This window comes from Anastrepha ludens, chromosome 3 (genome assembly GCF_028408465.1).
Source record: "Anastrepha ludens isolate Willacy chromosome 3, idAnaLude1.1, whole genome shotgun sequence".
Taxonomy (NCBI): Eukaryota; Metazoa; Arthropoda; class Insecta; order Diptera; family Tephritidae; genus Anastrepha; species Anastrepha ludens.
The window spans coordinates 50239974-50258087 of NC_071499.1; the positions used below are offsets into that span (position 1 = coordinate 50239974).

Genomic DNA, 18114 nt, shown 5'->3' on the forward strand with positions numbered 1-18114 from the left:
ATAATCATATTCGAATTTAGTTTCATTTTTATGTCTGTTTGTCTTAATATTAGTATTCAAATTCATACTCTTACTTATACTTATACTCATACTCATACTCACACTCATCCTCATATAAACATTCATTTTCATTTCTGTTTATATTAATATTAGTATTCATATACAAAATTTTGCTCATACTCATATTTATACTCATACTCATACTTATATTCCTTCTTATACTCATGCTCATACTCACACTCATATTCAAATTTACTTTCATTTTCATTTTAATGTCTGTTTGTCTTAATATTAGTATTCATATTCATACTCATACTCACACTTATACTCATACTCATCTTATATTCCTACTTATAGGTACTCATGCTCACACTCATATTCGAATTTACTTTCATTTCCATTTTAGTGTCTGTTTGTCTTAATATTAGTATTCATATACAAAATTTTCTTCATACTCATACTCATACTTATATTCCTTCTTATACTCATGCTCATACTCACACTCATATTCAAATTTACTTTCATTTTAATGTCTGTCTTAATATTAGTATTCATATACAAAATTTTGTTCATACTCATATTTATACTCATACTCATACCTATATTCCTAATTATACTCATACTCATACTCACACTCATATTCGAATTTACTTCCATTTTCATTTTAATGTCTGTTTGCCTTAATATTAGTATCCATATTCATACTCATACTCACACTTATACTCATACTCATACTCATACTTATACTTATACTCATATAAATATTCATTTTCATTTCTGTTTATATTAATATTTGTATACATATACAAAATTTTATTCATACTCATATTCCTACTCATACTCATACTCACACTCATACTCATATTCATATTAATAATATACTAAAAGCGAAATAAAAGAGTTTATGAAAAAATTCTTTCAAGCTAAAAATATTGGCCCAAATTATTTGGGTAACTAATGAAAAGCTAACAATGAAAAAATTAAAAAGCTCCAACATGCAAAAACCAACAATAAAGAAGTAAAGCGCATAAGTGCATCTTCTTGAAAAATATTTGTTAGCAAACAAATTAGAAGACAAACAAATAAAGCCATGTCGAAAGACAACGTAGCCAAAAGTCAGCTGAGCCAAATAAGATAAAAGCAAGCAAACATAGAATTTTTTTTTTTTTTTTTAACCCGAATTTAAGGTGCTAGAGAGGAAATTGAAGTATTCCTTTTTATTTTAAATTAAAAATAAAATTCAATGCTTAGTTTCCATGGAGATACAGCCGAGATAAAAAAAATGATTAAAATGAGATTAGAATCGAGTTTGATGGGATCACGACATTAATTAGAAAATATCTACTAAAGATGTCTAAATCCAAGCAAGACATGTAAGTGAAGGTCAGCACATATTTTTGCAACAAAAAAGAAATTAACGCCTATTAAAATACTTTTGAACAAATTTTTTTTTATCAGCATCATCAGGGGACCGCTAAAAAATTATTGCATTCAGAAGCTGTATATTATGATTTTATGGCATTGGCATCATTGGCTGCCTCTTTTTTCCGAAGTGAGACTAGCGTTCAAGGTATCGATCCCAGATACGAAGCAGAAGAAAGAGGCTTCCAACAGCACTGATTTGCTTTTTGGCTTCTAAATGCCATGAAAACGGCCAGGAATAACACTTTTGGCTTGGTAGAACAACCATATCTTTTAGTTCAAACTCAAATAGACACGAAACTTTTCATCACAGCTTTTTATTCACAAATACAAAAACACACATAAACACAGCCCAGACACGTTTACACCGTCATATTTTTCTTCTTTTTGTTTTTTAATGTCGCAGCTACTAACTACTTAAATTTTCAGTCAAACAATCTTGTTAACTCGTCGCTAACATGGCAGATAAGTGGAAAATGTTTTACTACGAATTATACAGTGGGTAGCATGGAAATAAAAATGCGTAGATACAAAAAACTGATACCAGTAAGTACTAACACATGCATACACCACCACATACGCAAATCGTGCTGCTTACAATTTGCTACCTGCCGGTAAAAAGCGTGGGCACACTCAGCCAGCAACAATTAAGGAATAAAAAACATATGTACGGACGTTTTTAGATAAAGCGAACAATCCAAAGCAATGCCACACACGTTTTCTTATTAGTTCTACGACGTACTTCAGTCGCACATGTTTGCGATTAGTTAACCTCCGCACCCACATCTCCCCTTCCGAATTTGTCCTCTAACCCATACTATTGTTCATTGAATATTATAGTTACGGAAATCATTTGCCTAAAGTAGATTGCGCAGATTACTTGAAAAATTTCGATTGATAGATAGTTTGATTCGAAATTGTTTTATGTATTTTTAGTCTTTCATTGAAAGTCAAAAAATTTCACTGAGGTCATCAAAGTAATTTCACAATTTAATACTTGACAATTAAAAAACAAAATCAACAAAGCACTTAGATATTCTTAAATTAGAAATTCGCGTAATATTTAGGATACTGATAAGCCAGATGGCGCAAAATTAATCATCCATTTTGTTTTTGAATAACCTTTTTTGAGTGATGGAAATCTTTATTTTAACCTTTACGCGCGCTATTGCTTGTCCTTTTGTATACTACAGTTGTCTAGTTTACAAATGTCAAATATGATTAACATACGACGCCATTTGCAAAAATTACAAATCTTCCGCTAGGGTGATTAATTTTGCGCCACCTTGTATTAGACTAGATTCGGCTGCTCTTAAAGAGTGAAGTTCTTATAGCCACAAAGACCGATTGTGATGCCCAGAAAAGTTGTGCCTAGTCGAATAAAAAATGTTCTTGAATCATTTCGATCCTTCCTAGCTTCGCGGAGAAGTACTCCGATAGCAATGAAAGGTGCATGCTTCGAATTGCAACCAAAATTGTTGAATAAGCTCCCTTTCGTAAATATCTCTACAACTGCGTACATACATACATATACATAAAATTATGCAGTCATAATGAACTTATCGTGTTGGGCATTTCGCAAAATGTAGGAATCTAGTGAAATTTGTTCCATAATATTTTTTTTTTCATTTTTTGTTTTTAATTTTTTTCAATTTCTTTTTTAATTTGTTCAATAATATTTTTTTTTTTCATTTTTTGTTTTCAATTTTTTCAATTTCTTTTTTAATTTGTTTTAATATTTTTTTTTTTTTTTTTTTTAATTTTTTTGTTTTTTCTTTTGAAATTTTTTTTCATTTTTTATACTTTTTATACAATACATTTTTTTATTTTTTATTTTTAATTTATTTTGTACTTATTTTTCTTAAACTTTTTATATATATTTTTTAAATTTTTTTATTTATTTTTTTTCAATTCGTTTTAATTTGTTTATACTTTTTTATTCTTTAAAATTTTTTTCGCATAGAATTTTTATTTTTAATTTTTGTATATAATTTAAAATACATATTAAAAAAATTTCTTTTTTAATTGTATACAAAACTTATAAAAAACAAATAAAAAAAAAAAATAAAATATATATACGAAAAACATTTAAAAAAATAAAAAAAAAATCAATTAAAATAAAATATAAATATATTCCAAAAAATTTCAAAAAAAGGTAAACAAAGAAAAAAAGGGTACAAAAGAAAATTTAATAATTTTTTTTTTTCTTTTTTAAATTTTTTTTTCAATTTTTTTTCTTTTTTAATATTTTTTTATGATTTTTTTTTTCTTTTTTTATATTTTTTTCTTTTTTTAATATTTTTGTTAATTTTTTTTCTTTTTTAATATTTTTTTATAATTTTTTTTTCTCTTTTTATATTTTTTTTCCTTTTTTATATATTTTTTTAAATTTTTTTTTCCTTCTTTTATATATTTTTTTAATATTTTTGTTAATTTTTTTTTTTCTTTTTTAATATTTTTTTTTTCTTTTTTTATATTTTTTACAATTTTTTTCCATTTTTTTTTTTCTTCTTTTTTTACATATTTTTTATATTTTTTTTTTGTCTTTAATTTTTTTTTATAATTTGTTTACATAATTGAATTAAAAAAAAAAAATTAAAAAGAAAAATGTAAGCAAAGTTGGTTATAAAATCTGCGTATACACGCTAAACTCATTGTATTTACAACTGTCATTGTGTGCCCATTCTTAAGAGTCAGTTCATTCTTAAGAGGCAATGCATTATGTTCACCAGCCTCCTGGCTGCTATATCAATTGAGTAGATTTTTACTGGGAACCCCCCGCACAGTGATATGGAGGTATGCATGTAAACTTTGCACAGTGATAGTTGCTAGGGTATTAATAAAGTTCTAAAATTGTACTCCCATTATTCATTGAGCTTAAAAAAGTCTGTCTATGTTGACACACGCGCTCGCAAAATCAACTACGTAAAGCCATTTATTTACTTCTGCTTTCATAGATTCACATACTCGTATATGGGTACATACAATATTTTGTACTAAGTACAATTCGGTTCCCATAGACATTTTATTCAGCGCACATTTACCTCATTAAAGTAGTCAAGCAGCTTTTTACTATTTTCACATTTATTTCTCAAACAATTCACATTTTACTCCTAATCTGTTTTAATTGTTTTTTTTTTTTTTGTTTTGTTTTGTTATCGTTAAGGGAGTAATGGAGTTTTGGCACATGTTGGAGCATAACTAAATGTGCTTGGGAAATAAAAGCTACAATTTTCAAATACTTTTCCTACTCAACTTGGAGCAAGCCTGTTTATTTTGTATGTCTTTATGTAAATGTGCAGTCCGAGACAAGCGATAGCACATTAACTTTTTAACCAGTTTTGACTATTTTTTTTACTGTTCATTAGTTTGTTATAAAAGTGCGGCTCATTGTCAAAATCCATGTAAATTTAAATTCCAAACTTTATACGAAAATTAGAAACATTACACAAACAATTCCATGAAAATTCCAATATAAGAAGAATTAAAAAAAAAATGTGGCAGCAGTTTTATAGTTTATTAAATTATAGTATAACAAAACGCAAGTTTGAAGTTACTAGAAAAATTAATTGACTTTTTTATACATTTTTTTTTGACAAGGATACCCCAACAACTCTGCTCCCACAGCAGTCAGTTCTACGTTACCGAAACGACCCCTATTACGCATATAAAGGGTTTTCCAATAACAGGTGTTACAGGTGAATGGATTGCGCTATCGAGACATGATTAACGATTTTGTATGGCCGGAATTGAATGGTATTGATCTTGACAACGCTTATTTTCAACAAGACGGCGCTACGTGCCACACAAGCAACGAAACCATTGACCTTTTTCGGGAAAAGTTTCCGGACCGTGTTATCACTCGATGAGGTGATCACAATTGGTCACCGAGATCTTCTGATTTAACACCTTGTGACTTTTTTCATTGGGGCCAGGTGAAAGAGATCTACGCGAACAGCCCAGGATCGATTCAACACCTCAAAGATGGAATTCGTGAATCCTTCGAAAACCTTTTATAAGTATATATGGGGAATGTTTATGCTACAACAATACCAACAGCAATAACAACAGTAGCAACAACAGCAACAAGACCTGCATCTCTTACTGTTTATCTGACAAACCACTGCATGTTATCTTAAGTTGAAACTTGCTGAATAAATGGATTACTCGTAAGTGAGAAATGCGTACAACTTGGTGAACGGCTATCACTTCCATCCAAACCATCGAACAAGACTCACTCAGAGGTGCTAAAAACAAAAGCCTAAGTGTTCCAAGCAGCCTTAGATTAAAGTGATGCTAAAGGTTTTTGGAATACTACCCTCTCCAGTGTGTTTATTCGGCTCATAGCATACGTTTTTTAATTGATCTCATTTTGAGAGTCAGCACAAAACATTTTCTACCTGCACCGTAACAGGTATTACCCTCACAGTAATAATAATCCTATAAGATAAAGCGGAAAGAAATGTTTACAGATTATTGCGAGGTGTTGCCTTCTGAGGGAGAGATAATGAACACATAAATCCATGCACTGGAAAGTCTGCTATTGCCTGTCAAGCAGCGACAGTTGATTGATATTCCCAGTGCGCATCAAAGCCGGCACGTACCAGCCAGTACTTGCGAAATTAGTCAGTGCACTACGCATGAGCGTAGTAATTAAAAGGCTGCATACTAAATTGCTATTGATCGCCCTTTTAGAATGTCAAGTACCATGTGACAGACGTCAGCCAAACGTATCCTTCTTTCTAGATAATAAACTCTGTATTTAACTCGAATTAAGTGGCAATAATCAAGCAAATAACTCTTAAAATGTTTAATGCTGGCAGACTACGACTCGTGTGAAGTGACGCAAGTAGCTATTTAAGCTGTATGTAATCAAAGTATATGACGCGTGATTACAGTTATTTACAAAACAAACACTTATTTGAAGTGTTGGTGCTGTCATAATGTTGTTCTGGCATAAAGCATGAAATCATAAAAATTATAAATTTTGATATTTTTGTAAATTTGTTATGTTGCTACTGAAGTTTATTTATATTTAGACATATTTGCATGTGTGTATGTAGGAAGGTTAATATTTCAGACAACTACAGTACACAGTGGTCTACCTTTTCTTAAGGCAATAAAATAAATTTTCAAAAGTTGTTCATTTTTTTCATCCAAAGACACTTTGCATGGAATAGAAGACACTTCAATTACGTTTTAGTAATAAAAACAAATTCTAACGAGAATTCCAAGTATATAAGCCAAAGTACCCTATACATAGGCTAGGCCGTTATCATCATTCACCGATCACCGTTTACCGTAACACCATTACTGGCATCGTTTTCGCAGAAGTATGGTCCGGTGATCGAGAATGTGGCAACAAGAAGGTGCGGAAGCGCTAGTTGGATTCTGGAAGAATCACCACTTAAACCAACCAACCAACCATGGTGACTCTGCCAGCCACAGCAAACGGTGACTCGCTGTGGGTGCACAGTTTTTTTTTTCTTGAATGGCAGGTGGATTTATTTAGTTTGTGAAAATGTACATCAACGCTCTGCGCGAAATGCATTTCTTTGTTCAACTGAGTATCGCCCATGACTAAGTTTACCAAAGCCTGCGGTACAAATTGTCAGGAAAAATAAACAAAATCAGATAAAGAAAGAACACGAAAAGTATTGGTCGGTCGAAAATCGTTAGAACATAAAATTTATGTATATAAGACCAAAGAAATTTCTATTTGATTTTCTTTTTATTAAACAAAAAACTCATATAATTTCTCTTTGTTATTTATAAACAAAATTGCGCAATTTAGATTTGGCTCCTCTCATTAGGCGTTGGATTTCGATTTTTGTTACGGCAACTGCTGTTCTCTGCCAATTCATTTTAAACTGCTGCTCATTTCTAATTTCTTTTTTCAATTTTTTGTTTAGCAATTGACCAATATTTTCCAATGGAGCGAGATTGTGATGAGTTTGGTGTCTTGTGGTCCTTTTGAACAATATTTATCCCGCCGTTTTCATATCAGTTCATAGCAAGACGGCTATAAGAGCACTATGCTAAATCGGGTCAGAGCAGAACTCTGAGTCTTTATGTTGTTCTATGAATGGCAGCAAACGTTCTTACAAACACTCCTTATTAAAAAGTAGGCAGTGTTATTTCTCACTAGAAATTAGCAATCACAAGGAAAAACTCAGGAAAAATAGCCTAAAGTGTATCTAAGGGATATATAAGGTATAGCTCTCTCTCTCACCTTTTCCTCTACGTTATATCTTTTTTCTCTCTCGCGGCACAAAAATGCCCAAAACGTTGCATGGCCTTGAAATTTTGCTCTCCATTCTCGCTCGTCCATCGACGCCAAAGAAGTTTCACTTCAAAATTTCTTGATTTATAGTGCCCATGGTAATGAACGTTTCGCTTTTCATAGCACACTGGCAGATCGCTTGGCAAACCAAACATTTTTTAGGGCACTTCTCGAACATTTTTAGCTTAAAGACACCTGGGACACTTTCTCTCTTCGTTGCAGTTTAAAACGCAGTGTCCTGAATCTAATTAAAGCCTGCTTTGACGTATGTTTCAGCGTTATGACTAATCACACAGCCATATTTATGGATGTCTTGATTGTATAATTTTTGCGCACTTATTTGGCCTATCATTTCGATTGGGTTGCAAAAGCTTTTTGCATGATCCTAAACCTTCACTTTTGCACAATTCGTGGACGAATCTTTCCGTAATATGGGCCTGTTTGGCAGCATCTCGAGGTGAAAGGTCGGCTTTTTTCGAAATAATGGCACCATTCTTTAGCTTTTGCTTCCGACACAAATCCTTTTTTTCTTCCGCCGCCAGGCCTTCGTTCCACCGACAAGGTTTCATTAAACTTTTTACTACATAAGTTGCCGTTCTTTTCGGGCAATTTAAAGTTTTAGCTTTGGCGCAGAATTTTCGCCGCAAGCTCACAATTAATCGAATACATTTTGAAGAATGCGTAGAAGTTAAAAAAAAGTTAATTCGCCGCATTAATAATGACAAGAAACACTAGGAATATGAATATCTATTTTGTATTGTATTTACAGTTAGTTTTACTAAGTTTTTTTCGTGTTCATTCTTTATCACAGTTTTTTTTGTTAACTCGTCTTACACTTTTTTTAGAAGCGTTTTACAATTGCAACCAGTATAAATTAAAGGCTGTCAAGCAATTTTCATATCACAATGAATCGCTGTCAAAGATCTGCATAGCCCTTGAATCACCCTGTTAGCGCCTTAGCAAAGCACCTCACTGAAAACTTTGTGTTGATGTGACCAACTAATAACTGGTTTTAAACTCGTTTTTAGAAAAAGTTTCAGAGACCTCTGATTGGTGAGAAATTAAATTTAGCATCAAGTTAAGCAGCCTTTGATTTGTACCACAAACTAGGTCAGGTTAATTCATTAGCGGATTCGAACTAGTGAGGAGACATTTCAACAGATGAACAATAAAAAAAAAAAATATTTGTCACATAGTGTAATAATACGAAGCGTGCCAACATTTTGCCAAAGACAAAGTAGCAAAGTTGTTTTGAATGAAATAAAAACAAAAAATAAAAAAAAAAAAATATTTATTTCGCATATATAACTTTTCAAGAACTCTCACCAAAATATTTGTAGTTTATTTATAACTCTTGTCTGTCACAAATAAAAATAACGAGAAATACGATAATTCTATTTACATAATATTCTTTGTTTACGCTCTTACGTCATAATTCTCGTACGCTACTCAAGCTTGAATTATTATTCCTCATTTGTTTACTATGCACGGAAAAAAATTTCAAAAATTCGTTTGCTTGGGTTTTCAAAATTGTCATTAAACTTTTTACACAGCACAATGAAAAATGTAAGCAATTTTGTCGAGACTTTCAAGGTTTTAATTCAAATTTTTATTAAAGTCTTAAGAAAAAATCTGCAGAAACGTTTGGCTCTTCAAAATTATAAGAGAATTTCTACACAGCACAAAAAAACTTCCAGTTTTAATTTCGCATTTCAAAAATGTTGTTAAACTAAAAAAAACACAAGAATGTTTTGTTTAGGCTTTTAAAATAAAATATAAAAAAAGAATTAAAATTTTTATGAAGCACTGAAAAATTGTCCAAGCGTTTTTAAAAATTTTACGCATTTTTTTATTTAAAATCACAAAAACAAACAAGAATGTTCTGTTTAGACATTTAAAGCTGTAAAAAAAATGTATATGAAGAACACAAAAAATGTCTAAGCATTTTTAAAAATTTTGACTAAAGTCATAAAAAACTGCGATGATTTAAAATTGTAAATAAAGTTCCTACAAAGCACAGAAAAAATTTCTAAACTTTTTTGCTAAGGTCGTTAAAAAAATTAAAGTATTTTTAATAAAAATTAAAATTTAAATTTAAAAGATTATGAAATATTTTTTTTAGTTTGTTTAAATTGTAAATAAAATTCTCTCAAAGCACACAAAAAGTTCTTAACTTTTTACTAAAGTTTTAAAAAAATTAAACTATTTTTATTAAAGTATAAAAAAACAATTAAAATTTAAAAAATTATGAAATATTTTTTTTTTTTTAGTTTTTTTAAATTGTAAATAAAATTTTCACACAGCACAAAAAATAACATTCGAAGCTATATTTCTTTGAATTTTCAATATTTTTTTTTTTTTTGCTTAACACATGAAAAAATTAATATAAATTTTTTTCTCGCTTTTACAAAATTGTTTAAGCTTTTAAAATTGTAAATAAATTTTTTACAAAGCCCAGAGAAAATGTCAAATCATTTTCAAAAATTTTGCTAAACTTTTTCTTGTAAGCCATAAAAAAGAATTACAAAAATGTTCTAATTAGACTTTTAAAATTGTAAATAAAAACTTTACGAAGTACAGAAAAAATATTCAAGCATTTTTCAAAAATTTTCTAAATCATATCAAAATCATTTTGTTTTTTTTTTTCAATCATAAAAAAGAATCAATAGGCTTTTAAAATTTTAAATAAAATTTATTTATGATATACAGAAAAAAGTGCAAACATTTTTTTGTTGTTTTTTTCAAGATGTTGATTGAAGTTTTTATAGAAAGAAGTTCAAGCTTTTTTTTTGTTTGTACAGAAAAGGTTTCAAAGCATTTTTAAAAATTTGGTAGACTTTTCACTAAAGTCATAGGAAAAAATTAAAGTCTTGTTTTGCTAGTTTTTCAAAATTGTAAATAAAATTTTTACACAGCACAAAAAAACAAAATTCCAATTGAATTTTCAAATATTTTTTGATTTTACTTAAGACATGAAAAAAAGAAATTTATATTAGGAAAAAAAACTTATATTCTCAGTTTTATAAATTTATATTAATTTTTATAAATTCTTTTCTCGCCCTTTCAAGGTTTTTTTAAGCTTTTAAAATTGTACATAAAATTTACACGAACTACTGAAAAAATTTCCAAGTATTTTAAAAAAAATTTGCTAAACTTTTTCTTTTAAATCATAAGAAAAATCACAAGAATGTTCTGTTCAGGCTTTTAAAAGTGTAAATAAAATTTTGACGAAGTTCAGAAAAAAGTGCAACAATTTTTTGTTCAGATGATCAAGATGTTAATTGAAGTTTTTACTGAAGTTATAAAAAGAAGTTCAAGAAATTTTTTTTTAGTTTTTGAAAATTGTAAATAAAATTTTTACAAATAGCAGAAAAACCTTTCCGAGCATTTTTAAAAATTAAAAAAAAAAAAAAAAAGTTGAAGCTTTTCTTAGTTTTTCACAATTGTAAATAAAATGTTTACAAGGCACAAAACAAAAATTCGAAACAGAACTTTTTTGAATTGTCAATTGTTTTTTTTGTTTTTTTTGTTACTTGTTACACATGAAAAAATTGATATTAATTTTTTCTCGGATTCCGAAGTTTGTTTTTATAATTTTACTAAAGTCATAAAAAATCACTACTTTTCCTTTAGTTTTTCATAGTTTTACGTTAGTGGGGCCTTGCTCAAATCCGTTCTATTTCATTATACTACAAGTATATGTATACACAATATACCTACAATATACAATATATGTACCTACAAACACACACATAACATTTTGCTGCACACTCACTTTTTCTCGTTATCCGCAGCAGCACTACCGCCAACACCACCACAGCCAAAATTGGTACAGCCAACAGGCTGAGCACCTTATAATCCATCATCTGCATCTGCTCCAACATGCTATCGAAGTAATCCATTTCTGATTGACAATTATCAATTATAATTAAACAAACAAAAAAATATTTCACGCAAACTTCAAATAAAAGGAAATAATTCCTCAGCACTGCACTGCACTGCACTGTGTTCGTAGCGAAAAGCGCAATAGATACCTTTCGCGCGCACGTTCACTCGCTTATTTGGCAAATGAAAATTGAAAAAGTCCTGTGCTTGCCTACAAAAAACAAGCTTACTTGCTACACTATGCTTTTTACACTCTACACACACGCGTTAACAATTGAGCTTGAATAGGACAGGACAGGATACAAGTTCATGCACATAAACGGCAATGTTGCGCGATTGAACCACCGCCAGGCATGCACAACGAATAAATCGATGTGCGACGCTGCGCCCTTGGTTTGCTTCAGCGTCTGTTCTGCTATATACTTTGGCGCTTGAAACACGTGGTGTTGCGTGCACTAATACAAACACCACACACGCCAGTATATACAGTTGGCAAGCGTAGGTTCAATATCCTTTGCAATGTGCCAGGTCCTTGAATGCAGTAACGCTCTCACACTCACTCACTGGCGCTCTTCCTAATCGTTGTTGATGGTTGATTTCGATGTGCGCGTGTGAGCAGCAGCTATAATGAAGTTACACAGACGCCAGATGTACGCCGCCCTACTTGAAGTAACTGCTTATAAGACTTCTTGTTGCGCCTGCTTTTATATGTACGTTGCTTTGTTTGATTGGCTTCTCTTTATTGTCTTCTTGTTGGTGTTGCTTTCTCTTGCAATTTTGTTGAGCAGCACTTTACCTTCGTATCCTTACGTGTTGCATGCGCTTGCTCGCAGTAGACACTCGTACCCTGAAATGTTTGGTTGTTCCTGCTGTTGAACACGTTTCAATGTTTTACAGGGTATGACTGCAGCTTGCTTTGTTTTTTGTTTTTTTGCTGTAGAATAGCTCTTGTGTGCTGTGCCTGTTGATTTTATAACGCGCGCGTTTTTTTTTTTTTTTTTGTTCTTTACTTATTTGTATTTGCTTTGTTTGGAAATTTGCTTTGTATCTCAAACTATTCACTCGCTTTCGATCTTTTATCTTATATGGATTGGAGTGTTACTCTTATACCGTTTGTCTGCTTGTTGTTGTGCTTGATGCTTGAGTCACGTGTGCTTTTGCTTTTACAAAGTTTCTATTGTGTTTGTACAGCGTCAAATTATCGTAAATTATCCACGTCGATTGTCGTAGGTGGGTGGTCATTTGGCTATTCGTAGTCGGGACATACAACTCCATGTTCACAATGCTCGCAAACACGGCTTTTCTTTGTGCGGTGTAGCTTCAACACCGCTGCCCCAAATTTTCTGCTCGACTTGCGACTTTATTTGGGTTTCGACTTTTTGACTGCCTTGCTTGTTGTTGTAGTGCCAATTCACTTTACACTCGGACGCTCTAGACTGCGAATGTTTAGCTGATTTTTGTTTTTGCTTTTCCACTGCTTAATAAGTACAAATCACTAAATTGGTTTTTCACTAACTTCTAGACGAACAGTTATGTAGCTGCTACGGGTACATGGGCGCGCACGTTTGTTCATTTACATTTGGCTGGACGTGTCAAATGTTCAAATGCATTTTTCAAATAAATGTCACGAATTTCCATGCGCTTCAACGGGAAATCATTTGATAGCACATTTGACGTAGAGTTTTTATTAGTATCTTTTTGTTTAGTAATTTTTTACGTTTCAGTTTGCTGGCTTCTATTTTTTTTATTGTTTTGCGCTGCTCCTTCCTTATTTGATAGAAATGAAAATTTTTCAAACTAAGGCGCTGTTCACACTTTGTTGCGAATGTTGTTGTGGATGTTCGAAGTTTGTAGAAAATATATCAACATATAAATATTTTATATTTTTCTCCCCGCTTCACGTCAAATTATTATTTATAGTGTCACAAATGTCGCGACATTTAACGGTCTGACAGCGCGTTCTTTTCTTCTTCTTCGTCTTCGTCTTCGTCTTCTACTTGTTTTAATGATTTTGTTATTTGTTATTTTGTGTGCTTTAGAAAATTTCACGTTTTGTTTTCCTGCATATTTTTCTATACGATTTTCAAGCTCGCGGAATTTTCACACCCACACGTCGTCAATCCACATGTATGTATGTATGTATGTAGGTATGCACATATGTACGCATGTGTAAGTATTATTTGTCACGTTGACAAAGTATTTTCACTTATTTTGTTTTTGTTTTGGTCGTTTAGCTTTTTATTTATTTATTTGTTGTCATCTGTGAAAAAAATTTGTGTTTTTTTTTTTAATTTAAACTTTTTAGCTTTTTATTTTTACTTTATATTTTTATTTATTTTTTGCTCGTTACTAAATAACCACTTGCTGGTTCGCTCGTTTGTTGCTATTTATTTATAATTGATTTGTGTACTTGATTGTCAACAAGTTTTGATTAGCTATAAGCATGCAAAAATTTACGCGAACGTACTAATTTAGTAAATTTTTCTTATTTTACTCTTCAGTTGCGCACATTCAAACACTTTTCAAAAACAACAATTTTTTCGAAATGATTTTCTGCTTCACACTTATTTAGCTTAAATTTTTTAACGGTAAAAAGTACTGATTTAACACTTCACGTATTTTTTGTTGTTGTTGTCACTTCACAATTTTATACACAAATATATTTTTTACAGATATGTAGCGTTCCTCTATTAACACCGCATGCCAGTCAAGTTACTTGTCACCGCGCGTAAATGTTAACACTTTGGCTAATCGTGCTGAACTAAAATCGTTCATATGTACAGCAAACGTTCAAGTAGTGCTGCAGCGGCTGCGATTTGGCATTCAAAATCAACAAAACAAAAAACAAACAAAATAAGGTATTAGAGCGCCCCATCAGTTGGGCGGCAGGCGTACAGAGATTGCTCCACTCTATTGGAGTGGCGCTCGCGCTGCTTCCGACATGCTGCTCCCAGAGCGTAAACGCTTGCGAGCGTGCAGTAGTGTGGAAAAGTGTTGCGCATAGGCAAACCGGTTTTTACTACGAATTTCAGCCAATATCTGTAGTAGTAAGACGCAAAAAATATCTATGACAAACCTAGCAGATTTTATGAGGCTTGCACGAGTTTAAAAAATTAAAATCCAAAATATTTTATTTTATTTCATTTTTTCTTAACAAATTAAAAATATCAGTGATTCCATACTTTTTTTCTACTCTACTCCGTTTTGTACATTGTGCCCAGCCAAGAGAGCTAGCTCTCTTTCTCTCCGTCCGTTTGCACGTTGTTCGAAAATTCGAATATTTTGTTTAGCACTTGTCGGCGCTACTATGCATTTTTAATTTAAAAATTCTCTCGTTAAGCTGAGAAAGTTTCACATATTTTCTCTCTTTGTGTCCGCTCTCTTTCAATTGTATACAACCCTGATCACCGCATGTGTAAAATTCTTCTAAACTTGCCTAACTCTTTACCCTAATCGCATCGCTACATTCTCTACCGGCTAAATTGGTTTTACCGGGAAAATATTACAGTTTTTTCACTGCAAATTCTATAAATCCGATAAACATTCGTACATTGTGGATATGTAAATTTTTTGTTACATATAATTCATTGCAAATATAAACATCTGAATCAACTTAAACTGGGAAGTTCTTAATTACAATTTTAATCATATGTACACTCATACACACATATATATGCAATATCTTTGGGGGAGAGTTAATCAAAGTCTCATTTACCCAAAAACAACATAGTGACTTCTGCCTGTGTTTTGTTTTGTGTCACATTTGAAGAGATAAAGACAGCGCCGCTGAAGAGCTGAAGTCCATACCATAAAATGCTTGTGCACATACATATAAGAAATGCTTCGAGGATTGTGAAAGCATTGGCCCTTGTAAGGTAGCAAATATGTATATATTGAGGAATAAACAAATATTCTGTGATAATAATAGCCACCGGAACTAGAGGGGGGTAGAGAGGCGTAAGAGTGATTACCTTTATTTGTGGGTTTATTTACTGAGGCCGGAAAAGTGCCCATTTGGTGCGTAAGTACATATTACTCCAGTAAATGTCTTGTTCTGTCCAAAAGTGAGAACCTCGTATCTAATAGGAGATTGTTTTACGCACGAGAATAGCTTTCATCGAAAGTGGCACACACAATCGTGACTCGATACATAAGTCAAGCGATTAATAAGTCTTATAAGAGTTTGAAGCACTGGAATAAACTTAAGGGGTTACATGGGTTTCGTTGGTTCAAAAAATCGATTTTTTTTTTTTTTTTTTTGCTTATTAATTTCTACAACATCTCAGGAATATTATCCTAAATTATAATAATAATAAATTCGGAGATACAGCCTTTGGAATGTGTGCGCTCCAAGCCATTTTTATTGTTATTCAAAACTTTTAACAGTTCCGAGAAAAACGAACTGTGTTTTCAAAGTCGGTTGTCAAATGTTCTCGAGAACTACTCAACCGATCTTGATGAAATTTTACACAGGTGTTCGAAATACAATTTACTCATGCTTGAACGAAGGATTTTGTTTTTTTTTTTTCAATTACAACTATTAAAAAAAAAAAAAAAATGTCAAGCAAATTTGAACGAAATTTTCATTGTTTTGCAAAAATGTCTGCCAAAATTCCAATTTTTACTTTTTTTTTCTTTCCTTCGTTCAAGCACGAGTTTATGGTCTTAACTAAAGCACTTATTTTTGTTTTTTCATTTTTTATGAGCCTGTCAGGAGTTATGCTGACAACGCGGACGCACCTTTTTTTCGAGGGGTCACCGGAAATGACGTCACAATGGAGGAGTTTTAATTTTTTTTTTTTTGAAAATTTCAGAAATTGATCTTTAAATATGTATCTATAAGACAGAAAAAAGTTTGAATTAAATAAATAATTTTTACATAGAAAAAAAATATTGAAAATAGGCCTTTTTTACACGACGAAACCCATGTAACCACTTAACGCAATACATTTTTTTAGCCCACATAAATCAATGAAAAAAATATCGATAACAAAAAATGTAACGGTACAGATCTAGATGGCAGGACTAAACAAAATGCAGTAAAGTACACATTTTATAAAGTCTTAAGCCCATGTACGAGTATGTCTTCCCAAAACCAAGTTTTAAAATTTTCTCGTACACTCGTTTCATTCTATATGAATTTGTTGATCATTGATTTGTTGTCATCTATGAACTAATTTTATGTTTATAATCGTTCATTCGTCTTATTTTTATGCTGCTCAGAATTCCAAAAAAAAAAACACAACTCGAAGGCTTGGCGCACGCTAAAAACAAGAGTACAAACAAAAATCATAACAATATTGCTCACCTCGCAAGTTCGTATATTTTTACAAGCAAATTCCCGTGCTTATTGTTATTGTAAATTCCCTAACTTTACACAAAACACAACTAGTCGGAATTCCCAAAGCATTTTGCAGCAGGCGTAGACCTCAGACGCCAATCTTAGTGTGCAAACAAATATACAACCATTTGCACGTGTATATGTGTAAGTATGTATATGTAAGTGTGTGCTCACCATTTCTAGCTCAATACAAAATGCCCCACCAACTGGCGCTAATGATGACAAATACTAGCAGCAATACAAGAGACAATCACCACACGCCTGCCTCTCTACTTCTCACCCTCTGCCTCACTCGCTCTTTAATGAACTTTGATATACATATGTATGTAGTCTCATAAAAGTCCCCATACGATTGGCGTGCGCACGCCATTCATAGTTCTTGACTGCGCTCAGATACGCATAAAGTTTACTACGTATGTACATATGTATGTATTTATAGGCAAGCGCATAGCGCCAGAAGTGGAAAGTCTACCTTTGAATTCTTTCCTGCTTTGATTAGATTTCCGTTCGCATCAAACCATGTGAATACGGTCAACACGCGGCCAACATGTGCTCGCACCTTACCATTCTACATACATATGTACATATGTACACAATTGAAGTTATGCGTGTGAGAGACCACTTTAGGCCGTTGTTAGTGTTTTACTAAGCCCTTGATTGCCCGTTTGGTTATAATCTGGGAACATGAACCGGTATGCGAAAGCCCACCATGCGCGCCAAACAATGACGCTGCAGGTTATCTCTGCTACATACACCAATGTAGGTGAATATGTATGTATGTATGTATGTATGTACTTTCTAAACGCTTCTATACCTCCGCTAGGTATTGATCTCCCGCCTAGTCTATATATTCCATAAAATTTGTGATTAACAACAAATTCCATTGAATTATTTTTTATGCCAGAAATGACTGCGCGCCTGTTCATTCGAGGTTATTTCTCAATGCCAGCAATGGCAAAGTTAGTGGAATTGTTTAGTCAGCCGCAATTGCTCGCTCGCATATGGATGACGTGTTTCTTATTGTAGCCAGTTCGCTATCATTCGAAGAACGCGGAATACCCACCCGGCTGCAATATACTAAGTGATAAGTGTAAGGCAAAAATCGCTCATCAGCTCCAAACAACTATGTACATACGTATGTAAATGTTTATATTTTTGCTCTACATTTTTTTGTGTGACAACT

At 32.1% G+C, this 18114-nt stretch overlaps 1 protein-coding gene across 2 annotated transcripts in view; it reads right to left on the minus strand.

The window, feature by feature from the left end:
- The window catches only part of LOC128857915 (putative exonuclease GOR), a 90332-nt gene extending 75191 nt beyond the window's left edge, over positions 1-15141 (minus strand). The window contains exons 1-2 of one of the 2 annotated variants that reach the window (XM_054093756.1): positions 14261-15141; positions 11481-13850 (exon numbers count right to left, since the gene is read on the minus strand). In XM_054093756.1, the coding sequence (XP_053949731.1) occupies positions 11481-11607 (127 nt within the window). In that variant the 5' untranslated portion in view covers positions 11608-13850; positions 14261-15141. Of the gene's footprint in view, positions 1-11480 lie in introns of both variants that reach the window. The other variant, XM_054093755.1, reaches the window with a different exon arrangement.
- Positions 15142-18114: the final 2973 nt, after the last annotated feature.